Source organism: Gorilla gorilla, chromosome X, assembly GCF_029281585.2.
Source record: "Gorilla gorilla gorilla isolate KB3781 chromosome X, NHGRI_mGorGor1-v2.1_pri, whole genome shotgun sequence".
NCBI lineage: Eukaryota > Metazoa > Chordata > Mammalia > Primates > Hominidae > Gorilla > Gorilla gorilla.
The window spans coordinates 26,597,258-26,610,075 of NC_073247.2; the positions used below are offsets into that span (position 1 = coordinate 26,597,258).

The following is a 12,818-nucleotide window of genomic DNA, read 5'->3' on the forward strand; positions in this document are numbered from 1 at the left end:
GGTGCTATGTGCTTACATGAGAAGCCAAAGGTATCTGTTAAGCTAGGTAGGAACTGCAGTCGGCTGGTTGCTTCTCATCTGGAGAAAGCAGGCAACTGGGCAGTGATTGAAGTGTCCAGCAGGGGGCTGGCATTCTCTGTCTATAAGTAACACTGGTTCCCCTTCAGAGCCTCAGCTCAGCGGAGCTGCCGTTTGCTGGTGAAGCCCGTGACGTGCAAAGCATCCTGCCTATAGGATTTGAGGATTTCTCAGTGCAGTTTTTTTCTACCCACTTTAAACCTCCAGATTCTAAATATCAGGAAAGACGCTGTGGGAAAATAGCAGGCCAAAAGTTCTTAGTAAACTGCAGCCAGGGAGACTCAGACTAGAATGGAGGCAGAAAGACCTGATGCAGAGTGGGTTTAATTCTAAGCCTTTTTGTGGCTAAGTTTTGTTGTTGTTAACTTATTGAATTTAGAGTTGTATTGCACTGGTGATGTGAAAGCCAGAGCAGCACCAGTGTCAAAATAGTGACAGAGAGTTTTGAATACCATAGTTAGTATATATGTACTCAGAATATTTTTATTAAAGAAGACAAAGAGCCCGGCATAGATCTTATCTTCATCTTCACTCGGTTGCAAAATCAATAGTTAAGAAATAGCATCTAAGGGAACTTTTAGGTGGGAAAAAAAATCTAGAGATGGCTCTAAATGACTGTTTCCTTCTGAACTTGGAAGTGGACCATTTCATGCACTGCAACATCTCCAATCACAGTGCGGATCTCCCCGTGAACGACGACTGGTCCCACCCGGGGATCCTCTATGTCATCCCTGCAGTTTATGGGGTTATCATTCTGATAGGCCTCATTGGCAACATCACTTTGATCAAGATCTTCTGTACAGTCAAGTCCATGCGAAACGTTCCAAACCTGTTCATTTCCAGTCTGGCTTTGGGAGACCTGCTCCTCCTAATAACGTGTGCTCCAGTGGATGCCAGCAGGTACCTGGCTGACAGATGGCTATTTGGCAGGATTGGCTGCAAACTGATCCCCTTTATACAGCTTACCTCTGTTGGGGTGTCTGTCTTCACACTCACGGCGCTCTCGGCAGACAGGTAAGTACCGGCTGAAAGTTACATGCTCTCCAAGGGTGATAGACGCCTGGGTAAATGAACTACCATGTCGGGACAGGGAGCTGATTGCACAAGGGAAGTTTTACTCAAACACGGATTCCCTTCCAGGCAGGTTTTTATTCTGGGTATGACTTCTTGAGTGTAACATATTGGTTTAAGAAAGAAAAGTGAATGATGGGGACAGAAGGAGACAGATGAGAAAAAAAAAATCTCTAAGCAGAAAACTGAGGTGCCTTTTTCTGGAGACATATCTATTTAGCATTGCCTTTTCCTAACTTCTCCCTCCTTGCAAAAGTAATTGACCAGTGAGAAAGACAATCACACCCAACAGAGTTTAAACCTCAGGCAAATGCTTTTTAGGAGCAATTCAAACCCCTCAGAGAACAGGAAAGTTCCACTGGATTTCTTCAAAACGTTCTTTCAGAAATAACCAAGAGGAGAAAATAAGCCTCATTTCTCTGAAATTCATTTTCCTCAGACAGTTTAACTTTTCTCACAGCTGATTTTGAATTTGACTCTCTGTGATAGAACAATTGTATGCCGATTTTCCTAAGTCTCTCTTAAATGAAATCAAACATTATTTGAGTTTTTAAAATTTTCTGGAGAAAGCTCTATTCAAGGTTGATTTCTAATTTTAATATCTTTATTGACAATACTTCATATACCATGCTTTTGGGGCTTATTGTGGGGAGGAAGAGGGAGTTCACTACAGTTTTTTATTCTGGGAAATATACATATTTGCAAACTGCATTTCTTGTGTGAGCACATTGCATAAAAGTTTACGTTTATTCAGTCTTAAAACTATATATTCATTCTTTGAACATTTATCAAGTGTCTAGCATGTAAGAAACACTTACCTGAATTAACAAGTCAAGAAATAGCTGCAGGTTGTTCACATAAATTACTGAACATACTTTATGTACTTCTGTGTTCTGGAAATTGGACATAGTAATGAATAGACTTTCAGACACAGCATAGACCATATATATGGTCAAACCCCGAAAAACTGCTGCAATGAACCTAGACTATAAATTTTTCACTTATAATCAACTGTATGTTATGTGTTAAAGATACAGAAGGATTTGAGAGTGTTCTGGAAAAGACATAGACGCTGCTCTTGAAAGTTTATACTCCGAAGAAAATGTCCCACATTTTAATACATGTGGTGCTGGATTCTCATTTTGTAGAGGAACAAACAGTCCTCAGGTGATCTGGCTTTGTTGAGTAATGGACAAATAAAGATAGTGTTATCAGTATTTATAGACATGTGTTTATGCTTAGCTACCTGAAGCACACTGCCCAGCACACGACATTTTCAAAGTCTGAAAAGTAATAGCACAGAAGTAAGGTTTGCACATTGTACCGACTGGACAGAGTTTCTCCATTCCCTCCATTCCCCTTCAGCTTGCACATCCTACCCTGCACATCTGCCCACAGATACCAATGACCACAGACAGTTTCATGTATTGATTCAGGGCTGGCAAACTCTGGAGCTGGCAGAAGGGCTGTGGCTTGTTACCAATGGCCGAGGGCTCTTCAGGATGAGGGTAATTTTCTTAATGGGAAGGAGAGATTTTGGTTTCCGGGTTGGTGAGTGCAGTGGTACAGATGGTGTTTACTCTCTTCTTAGGGAGAAAAACAGAAAGGAAAGTGAGGGCATGAACTGTAAAGATGCAGCTGCAGGGAACTCTTCTCTGGAGTTTCAAAGCAGACCAAGTTCACCATCAACAGAAAGGGAAAGCTCTTTCAAAAGCCAGGTTGCACTCCTTCGCAGCTCCAGTGTGTTCCCAGTAAGTTTATAGTTACCGCCTGTCCTTGCCAAGTTCAGAAATTACTAGAAGCTCCCATATAGCTAACTTTTTGTGTTTTGCTAAGTCTTTAAAAAGCTGATGGATCACCTGAATCACAGGTAGTGCATAGAACCAATTCCAATAGAAAGAATAGGTATTGAGCTAAATGATTAAGACTGTACTTTTTTTCTATTCATCTCATTTTTGAAAACAATGGGATTCTTCTATCTTATATCTCTGAGGTTGGCAGGGCAAATATATATTCTATATTATTTTTTCTTCTCAACAAGGTGTAATCCATGTACACAGTAAACTGAACAAGTAACAGCTCAATATATTTTTACATATGTCTATAGAACTGCATAACCAGATGGAGATATAGAACAGTTCCAGCATCCCCCAGAGTTTCTCTTACGCCCTTTCCTAGTTAATACCCCCATACAGAGGCAATCACTATTCTGATTCCAATCACCATAGGTTATTTTTGCCAGTTCTTTAATCTCATATAAGTGGAATCATATAGCAAGTACTCCTTTGTATCTATCTTCTTATGCTTATCATTATCTCTGTGATATTCACCTGTATTAATACGTGTAACAGTGTGGTTTGTTCTTTTTAATTGTGTGTGGTGTTCCATTGTATGAATACACTTTGGTTTATTTATTCCTTCTAATACCGTTGGACACTGGGTTGTTTGTAGTTTGGGGATGATGATAACCTGCTCTGGACATTCTTATTCATGTCTTTGGGGGAACATAAGTGTTTATTTTTCTTGGATATATGTCTGCGAGTGAAACTGCTGAGTTATAGGGGCCTATATTTACTAAATATTGTCAGTTTTCAAGGTGGTAGTCTGTATTAGGTAGATTGGTGAAAAAGTGAATGAACCAGAAGACCCTCCAAACCAGATGATCACCAGAGTCACAGGGGAGCTTTAAAAACATACAGATTCCTAGGCCCTGTCCTAAATCTACTGAATTCAGGGTTCTGAGGCATGAGTGGGGCACATAGTGATAACCATCCATCCCTGCCCGCTATACATTGCCCAGCATTGCCAGTCCTCATTCCAGCTTCCCTTCTGCAGTTCCCCCCTTCACCAGGTGAATTCGAGTCTTTGTCAATATGAAAAGAATATCAAGTTTCTAGAAAAGTTTACACTGGCATCACCGGGTAAAAGGGAGACTTCAAGGCAGTCCCAGAAACCAGAATTCTGGGGATTTGCACAGCTGAGCAGTTGTAGGTTTGCATTCAAGCACCTTCGATATTGATCCCCATCCTCCCTCTCCTCCCATGCTTTCTGTCCTTACACACACACTGATATCCTCATACACAGTGGTTGCACTGATGTGTTCCTGGCTCTGTTTCCTGGCTTATGCTGTGTCCCACCCACTCTCCAGAATGCTTTCTCCTTTCCTAAATACAGACTGTATTCCTCATCCCATGTGGCATTTGGGCTTGGAATGGGTATCAACAAACCTGCATTTTAGACATTTTCCTGCCATTACTACCCGTATGAGAAAGTGGGACTAAGTCACTTAACTCTCTGACCTTAGTTTAATCATCTATAAAATAATGGAGTCGAGCTAGGCAATTTCTATGGTCCCTTCAAGTTCTAAAATCTTGTGATTGTTTTTTCTATCTTCTTGTCTATCATTCAGAATCTGATTCAAATCTCCTCCTTAAAGCCCTAAGTTGAGCCATTCTAGCTCAAATTTCCTGACCCTCTTGAAATATCAGACTTATTATCTGCGACATGAATTATCTTGTGACACCTTTTATATTGCTGTTTTGAAGTGTTTTGTTTGTCTGTTTATTTTAGCCTCTCATATATTTATTGCTTTACATTTTTTAGGTAGATTATTAAGAATGTGGAAGGCAGAGATTTTTAATATATTCTTAAATCTTCCATAGTGCCCCTCAAGTTTTCTTGTGCCAAATGGGTGATCAATAAATATTGACTAATTAAAATTATGTTTAGTTAATGCATACAATTTTCCTCATTCTTAATCTTCATTCTATTTTGAGGATTAATCTGAAAGCATACTCTTAAAAATAATGTATTGGCCGGGCGCAGTGGCTCGTGCCTGTAATCCCAGCACTTTGGGTGGCCAAGGTGGGTGGATCACTTGAGGTCAGGAGTTCGAGACCAGCCTGGACAACATGGTGAAACCTCATCTCTACTAAAAATACAAAAATTAGCCGGGTGTGGTGGCAGGAGCCTGTCATCCCAGTTACTTGGGAGGCTGAGGCAGGAGAATCGCTTGAACCCAGGAGGCGGAGGTTGCAGTGAGCCGACATCATGCCACTGTACTCCGGCCTGAATGACAGAGCAAGACTCCATCCCAAAATAATAATAATAATAATAATAATAATAACAATAACGTATCACATAGTCACCTGCTCATCTGTTCTCTATTAAGCTCTCATTATCTGGGTAAATGAAAGAAAAACTATTTTTTGTGGGTCAGTAAGTAGATTCAGGGGATAAATAGATGGGTGGATGGATGGATAGATGGCTGGCTGGCTGGTTGGGTGTGTTACATGTATGAGTGGACAGATGGGTGGATAGATGGATGAATGGTTGGATAGATGGAGATATTTTTACATACTGGTCCTTCCTATTAGATGTCCACCTTTGTGCTAGGTGCCTCATTATTATGTAAATGAAATTTGAGACCTGAATTGGACCCTCAACAGAAAAAGGGTGAGAGCGGTTTGTGTTTTCTTTTCCAGTAAGTGTAAGGTTTAAAGCTGAATTTAATGTTGACAACATATATAATGCCCAAGTTATATTAAGCCTGCTTCAGTGCCATTATTCAGTGTTATTTTTACTAGAATGGGGCTGGCAGAATGGATTCTAAGGACAGATGGATATGGCGGTTCCACTGTAACATGATTCTTCTTTGATTCTATGGAAAGACTGGTTATAAGTTTCTTTGTTATTTGGAATGTGGAAAGAAACAGGAAGGTGTTATATTTCTGCAAACTTCTTGAAGTACAGATTCTTTGAATTTTCTGCAAGGAATGTATGTGATAACATGGTTTGTAGCTTTCCCGACATCTAGAGTTGTATGGTCTAACTTGGTAGCCACTAACCACATGTGGCTATTTAAATTTGCATTTAATTTAAATGAAATGGAAAATTTCATTTCCTCATCACACCAGCCACACATCAAGTGCTCAGTAGCCACATGTGGCTAGTGGCTACTCTATTGGGCAGTGGAGACAGAGAACACTTCAGTCATTGCAGAGGGCTCTATTGGACAGTTTAGAAAAGAGTTTGCTATATGCTTTGGGGTCCAAATTTCTTCCCCAGGATACACGTTTGCTCCCCTCTCTCAAAGAGGGTATCAGGAATTCCTCAGATAGGCAAATATCAAATGCCTCCCAGCTGCACAGGCTCTTTCTGTCTGTGAAATATCTTCTGTTGGAAGATACACACAAGTGAAGAGGGAAGAAATGAAGCAGCCCCATATCTTCTGTAGTCACAGGCTTGGGGAATTTAGGCATCCCATTGATGAGGTTTTGAGGCTTTCCAAAGACATGAGGGGTCAGCTTTCCAGGTCTCCACTGTGAACTTGTGTCTGATCCTTTCATTCTTTCTTGTAGGTCTCTTCCAGCTGCCAGTCTCTCTTTTATATCCCCCTGTCCCAAGACTTGCCAGAACAAACACTGCTCTAGCCAAACTCTTCTCACTGCCTCCCACATGTGCCACCAGACTTCTCCCCTCTCTAACTTCATTTCCCCTTCTCTGATGGCTGGGCCCTATTCTTTCCATCTACCCAAATCCTATCAATCCTTCAAGGGATAGTTCAAGTCCTTTCTCTTCTATGAAGCATTCCCTGATCTTTGGCTTTCATTGATTTTTTTTCCCTTCCTAAGATGTTTCTGCCTGTATTGTTCATTAAATGCCAAATCTATCCTGTACTACTAGGTCTTTGTTAGAGATGTGTTTTATACTTCCTTAATCATATGGGGTGGTTCATAGGGACCTGTGTCTTCTACAGTAGCCAGGCCCACTCTGCATTCAGTAAGAGTACAATAACTACACCTTGGTTGATGTTTGAGCAGTGACAAAAGGATAAAGTCCAGCAGCTAGAAGTAAAAGTCATCTTGAAGTTCACACCCTTGTTTGACACAGAGACCAAAAGAGGTGATGGGATTTAACTTTGTCACAACAAATTCAGAATGGACTCAGATTAGAAAGAACCCTTTCATCCTCATTCCAAGTCTTAATTCCTTCAGGGGAACTGGAAACTTTTCTTCAGAAACCATCAAACACAGAGTCTGATTCCATTTCCCTTTTCTGGACAGTGGGAACTACTGATGCCAAAACCTACCCTTCTGAAGGAAAATACCCTGAGTGACTCCAGGGTAATCCCCTTCTAATGGGGTCACCCCAGTAATTCCAAAGGCTCCTTTACCATTCTGGAGGCCCAGCTTCATTGATTGCAAGGAGATTGGCCCCTTTCTCACAAGAGAAGACTTACTTAATATCATTCCTTGTAAAGCATCCTTCTAGAAATGCTTTACAAGAAAGTCCCTCTGCTGGAACCAGTTTACATAAGCTGCCAGTTCATAACTTCTGTATAGTTTGATTTTTCTGAAACACATGCTGCCCCTCTCTGGAAGGAAACTCAACTCATGTCTCTCCACGGCAATGGAACTACCACAGCTGCCAGCAGCCTCTGGGAGTGATGAGAGGGCAGGTGCTGTTGAAGTGAGGTTTCCCAGCAAGGCTCTTTCAAGTGGATCAGGAGAGGAGAAGGGCAGCAAAGAACTTTGACCTTGTCTCTCACTTGTTATCTTTTAAAGTGTTAGGCTTTTATGTGACTAATTAAGTATCATTTCTGGCAACTTAATATGCATAGAGGCAAAAAAGAAAGCATAAGCTTGATCATGAAACATAGAGTATAGCCTGAAAGGGCTCCCTGCTGAGGTTTTTTGAACTGTGCCTGTCAATAACATCTTTTGAAAATAGGCTAAATTTACATTTTTGAACTTGTAAGTCCTCCTATGTGTGGGGTTTGCATAAATTCTCTCTTAATTAAAACATGTTTTTCAGAATAAAAGAAAAAAGTTCTCCATTTCTTCTTTTTATCTCCTAGTAATAATAGAACAAGGGATTTTGAAGAAGTTCGTTTCACATATTACACATCATTTCCTGTAGGAGGTCTTCCTTGGCCACTCAATCTGAAGAAATAACCAATACTACCCCATAATCCAATTTCTTTTTTTCAGGTCTACTGAGGCATAGTTCATATACAATAAATTTTTTACATTGGTATGAATTCTGACAAACATACAGTCACATCACTACCACCACCAGCACAGTCAAAATAGAGGACACTTTCATCACCCCCCAATTCTATCATGCCCCTTTGTAATCTATCTCCTTCCTCCACCTACAGATCCTGGCAACCACTGATCATTTCCAGAATGTCATGTGAATGATATCACATAGTATGTAGCTATTTTAGGTCTGGCTTCTTTTAACTCACTTTTTGCACGTATCAGTAATCCATTTCTTTTTATTGCTGAGAAGGATTCCATTGTATGGATATTCCACATTTTGTTCATCCATTCTCCGGTTAATGAGCATTAGGGTTGTTTTTGGTTTGGGTGATTATGAATAAATCTGCCATAAACATTCTTGTACAGTTTTTGTATGGATGTATGTCTTCATTTCTTTTGGGTAAATATCATCCAGTATTATTTTCTTGAGAATTATTTTGTTCATTTGTTTGCTTACTGTCTGTCTGCCACCACTAGAATATAAGCTCCAAAAAAGTGGGAGGCCATCTCATTTTTTGGTGTATTCTCTGACACTGGAACAGTCCCTAACCTGTAGTAGGTGCTTGATAAACATTTGTTGAATTGATGAATGGATGGATGCATGAAGAGAGGAATAAAGGAATGAATGAATTCTAGTAGGTCCTACTGGGTAAACCCAGAATACTGGAGTATGGTCTGTAAATCATGTTGCTCATTACTTTTCGTGAGTAACAGAGTGATTGCAGGAGAACAATGGTTCCAACCCTAGATGACAAGAGTTTATCCAGATTTTATGGGGACTCTTGGGGTGGGGGCATTTTTAAAGAAAAACCAAATAAAATTATGACTACAAAATTAGGAAGAGAAGTGGATATTTTAAAACCTTTAGAAATCACGCATTAGATTTAGAAATCATAATAAATCACACATTTAAATAAGCTGCTAAATTTCACCAACATCATAAAATCCAGAAAAAGAATATAATATCTATTAAATAACTGTCTGACACACCTCTGTCATACTTGTTTTCTTAAATATTTTGGCTTCATCCTCATTTGTCTCCCTTTAAAATGACATTATTTGGTAAAATCCATTTCTATAGAGAAAATAGAAGGAGGAGGTCAGTCTTCTAGCATGGTTGATTAAAATTGTCTTTTTATTAATGAGAGATTAGAAAAACTTAATTTCAGCTTCATATCTCATTATTGGTAGTGTCATATATATGTTTAGGATTAACATCAAACTTGGAAAAGCCATTATCAAATTTCTTTCTTATCTGGACTGTAAAAACCCAAAGCATTTCAAGTTTTCTTCTGCGTTGAGTAATCTTAAATACTTATTCAATTGATGACTCCTAGTAACCTATTTTTCATGGATATCTTCACATTATGAGTTTTGTGCTATCTCCATCAATGTCAGTATTTTGTGAGTTTGCACAACATCTGTGACTTTACACAAATATATTCGCTATTTGTAATTTGGCTACATGTTTCTGCCCTATAAACACAGACACTCATAAATTCAATTCTACTCATATATTTGGATTTAAATCTACCATCTTATTGTTTGATTTCCATTGATCTCACCTGTTTCATAATATTTTTTCCTTCCCTTCTTGCTTTCTTTTAAATTAGATATTTTAATTATTCTATTTCCCCTGTCTCTGAGTTTGTTAATTATACAAACTCTTCTTAATTTCTTTTAGGGGCTTCCCTAGAGTTTACAACAGCGTGTATCCCTGATAGAATCTACTACAAATTGGAACTTCCCTACTTCCTGGACAATGTAAAAATAATAGGACACTTTTAACTTCATTTAAAATTCCCTCTTGCCTTTTTGTTGGTTATTGTGATTCTATAGTTTAATTCTCTCTAGATTTAAAAACCTACATTATTTTTATTGTTTGTACATACTTTACATATACTCACATATTTACCTTTAGATTTAGATTTAGATTCTGTTTATTTACCTTTCCTGTTGTTCTCCATTCTTTCCTGTATCTCTGTAGCTTCATCTGAGATCACTTTACTTCTCCCCAAAGATCTTCCTTCAGTATTTCATTTAGTGTACATATTTTCTCAGTCTTTGTTTGTCTGAAAGTGTCTTTGTTTCATGTACTTTTGGAGGATATTTTCAGTGGGCATAGAATTCTAGGTTGGCAGTTCTTATCTTTCAGCACATTGAAGTTGCCATTCATTGTCCTCTTACTGTATCTGACAGTCATATGTCAGTTTTATTGTTGCTCCTTTAACGGTATTGATTTTTTCTCTTGGACTGATTTTAAGATTTTTCTCTTTCTTTCTGATTTTCAGCAGTATTACTATGATGCACTTAGGCATGATTTCCTTTGTATTTCTGCTGCTTGGAGTTCATAGCATTTCTTAAATCTGTGGCCTGAAGATTTTAGTTAGTTTTGGAAAATTCTCAACCATTACAGCTTCAACTATTGCTTCTATCTCATTATCTCTTTCCTCTCCTTCTTTGTCTTGGCTACACATAAATAGAATAACTACAGGTTAACTTTAAGCTTTTAAAGTGTTTTCCCCTTTGGTTATCTTTGCTTTTACTAAGGCAGGCAATTTCATACTAGAGTCAGACCTCTGTTACTGAGAAGTATTTTAAGCACAATTTCATTTCACCATTTTGCCATGTCCCATAAATTTCCTACTCTCTTTTCTGTATTTGCCATCTTTTTTTTCTTACTGTACTTCAGTCTGGCCATTTTCAGTTCTCTAATCCTTTCTTCAGTTGTGTCTAGGCTGCTTCTGAAGCTTCCATTTAATTCTTCATTTCAGTTATTATATATTGCAATTCTAGAATTTTCATTTTGTTCCATCTTGTAGTTTAATTTCTCAAATTAGTCCGAATATATTTTAAAATACCTTTCTGGTAAGCCTAATATGTAGAACCTCTATAAATCTGTTTCTATTTATGTATCAAGAATTATAGATAATTTGAGGCTCTAGATGGTATTATCTTCCAGAAGAGATTAGCTTTTGCTTCTTGAAGGTAATTAGGAAGTGGCATTACATCTGATGCAGTCAGGGATTGAACAGATTGGAGGGTGGACTTTGGTTTTTGTGAGAGTTGGTCTATTTAATCTAGTTTTCCCCTGTCACTGAGGCTTACCCTTTCAGGCATCTCAACTAAAAGCCTGAGGTGTTAACCCGGGCTTCTCTCCTTGGTGGGCCCTGGACTCTACTTATTGTCCTCCTTCATCCTAAAACTCCTGGAAGCTCGGCTCAGCTCTCACTTTCTCTGCTGCTGCTTGACATTTGGTTAATGCCTTAAGGGGGAAATGATGCTGAATAACAACTTCACGTTTTTGCACATCATTTCTCTCCAGGACTTTGGACTCTCAAATCCCTATTACCTTGGTATTTCTCTGATGTTTTCAAATAGATTTTTAAAACTTTTCCTTCCAGGAGAGTTGGTCAGCAACAAACCAGTTTGCCATTATCAAGAAGAGGACATCCTATACTACTACCTCCCTTAAAAACCTGATCTGCTGCTCTCAAAACTGCACACATCCCAGTTTCTTTAAAGAGGCCTTCAGAGCCACCTATTCAGGCCTATGGGATCAACATTCACAGCCTCAAATTATCTCAGCAATTTTGAGTGAGAGAAGTGAGTTCTGGCTAACCTCAAAGTGAGTAAGTCAGGAATCTCAACTGATGCAGGGGACACTGCCAAGCATGTAGGTACATCAAAGCCTCTGGGATCTTTAAACTAAGCCAGGACTTTTAGCCCCAATAAGCAGGAGCTACAAATGACATTTCGCTATTCAGTGATTGATAACAGCTAAAATTTCATGGGAAGGAAAGAGCCAGAATGTTCCTAAGGTACATTTCTTTAAACTTCACATCTTTATTACTTTTTCTGTCTTTCTTTGTCTTCTTTCTCTTTTTTAATATTGTTTTTGTATTGTACTCAGGCTAGCTGGCCAGTGGTGATAGCTAAAGATTACACGGGAAAGAAGTAGGGGGAAAATGCAAAATTTGTCACATAAAGAATTTATTTTCCAATGTGAGGAGAATTTACTGTGACAATATTGTGTGTATGTGACTCACTTCTTTCTTCATGCTGTCTACATATAAATAGAATAACTACAGATCAACTTTAAGCTTTTCAAGGTTTCTTTTTTCCGTTTGGTGGTGGTGATTTTTTAATTGAGTCAGGCTGTTTCATACTAGCCACAGGCCTCTGTTATGAGAAATACTTTAAATACAATCCTAAAACAATAGAAAATTATGTACAAAACAAAATCACAGTAGTTACCCCATGAGTACATATGGGAAATGCTCATTTCTTTTTAAATAAATGGTGATCAGAACAGATTTCTAAGAATTTCATTATTATCTTTTCTTCTCCCTTTACACTTTAAATGATTGGAAACATCATAGAAAAACAGAAAAATCAGAATTTGGCATCGTTTCTTTCCTAGATTGTGAACAGAAGTGAAATTGAAGGTTAAAATGATGATTTAAGGAATACATGTACTGCGGGATGAAGACAAGTACAGTCAATATTTAGTTTTAAGTATTCTTTACTTGTGCTTTAAAAAGACCCGAGCATCTAAAGTGCTATAGGTAAACATAAAAATCTCTGCTGACTTGGGGATCAAGAGACCCAGGTCTAGTCTTG

General features: G+C 38.5%; 1 protein-coding gene across 1 annotated transcript in view; it reads left to right on the top strand.

The window, feature by feature from the left end:
* Positions 1–275: 275 nt before the first annotated feature.
* GRPR (gastrin releasing peptide receptor) overlaps positions 276–12,818 on the top strand; it is a 30,096-nt gene continuing 17,553 nt past the window's right edge. Inside the window, exon 1 of the mRNA XM_004063849.5 lies at positions 276–1,092. Coding sequence (XP_004063897.1) covers positions 680–1,092 — 413 coding nt within the window. The 5' untranslated portion in view covers positions 276–679. The remainder of the gene's footprint in view (positions 1,093–12,818) is intronic.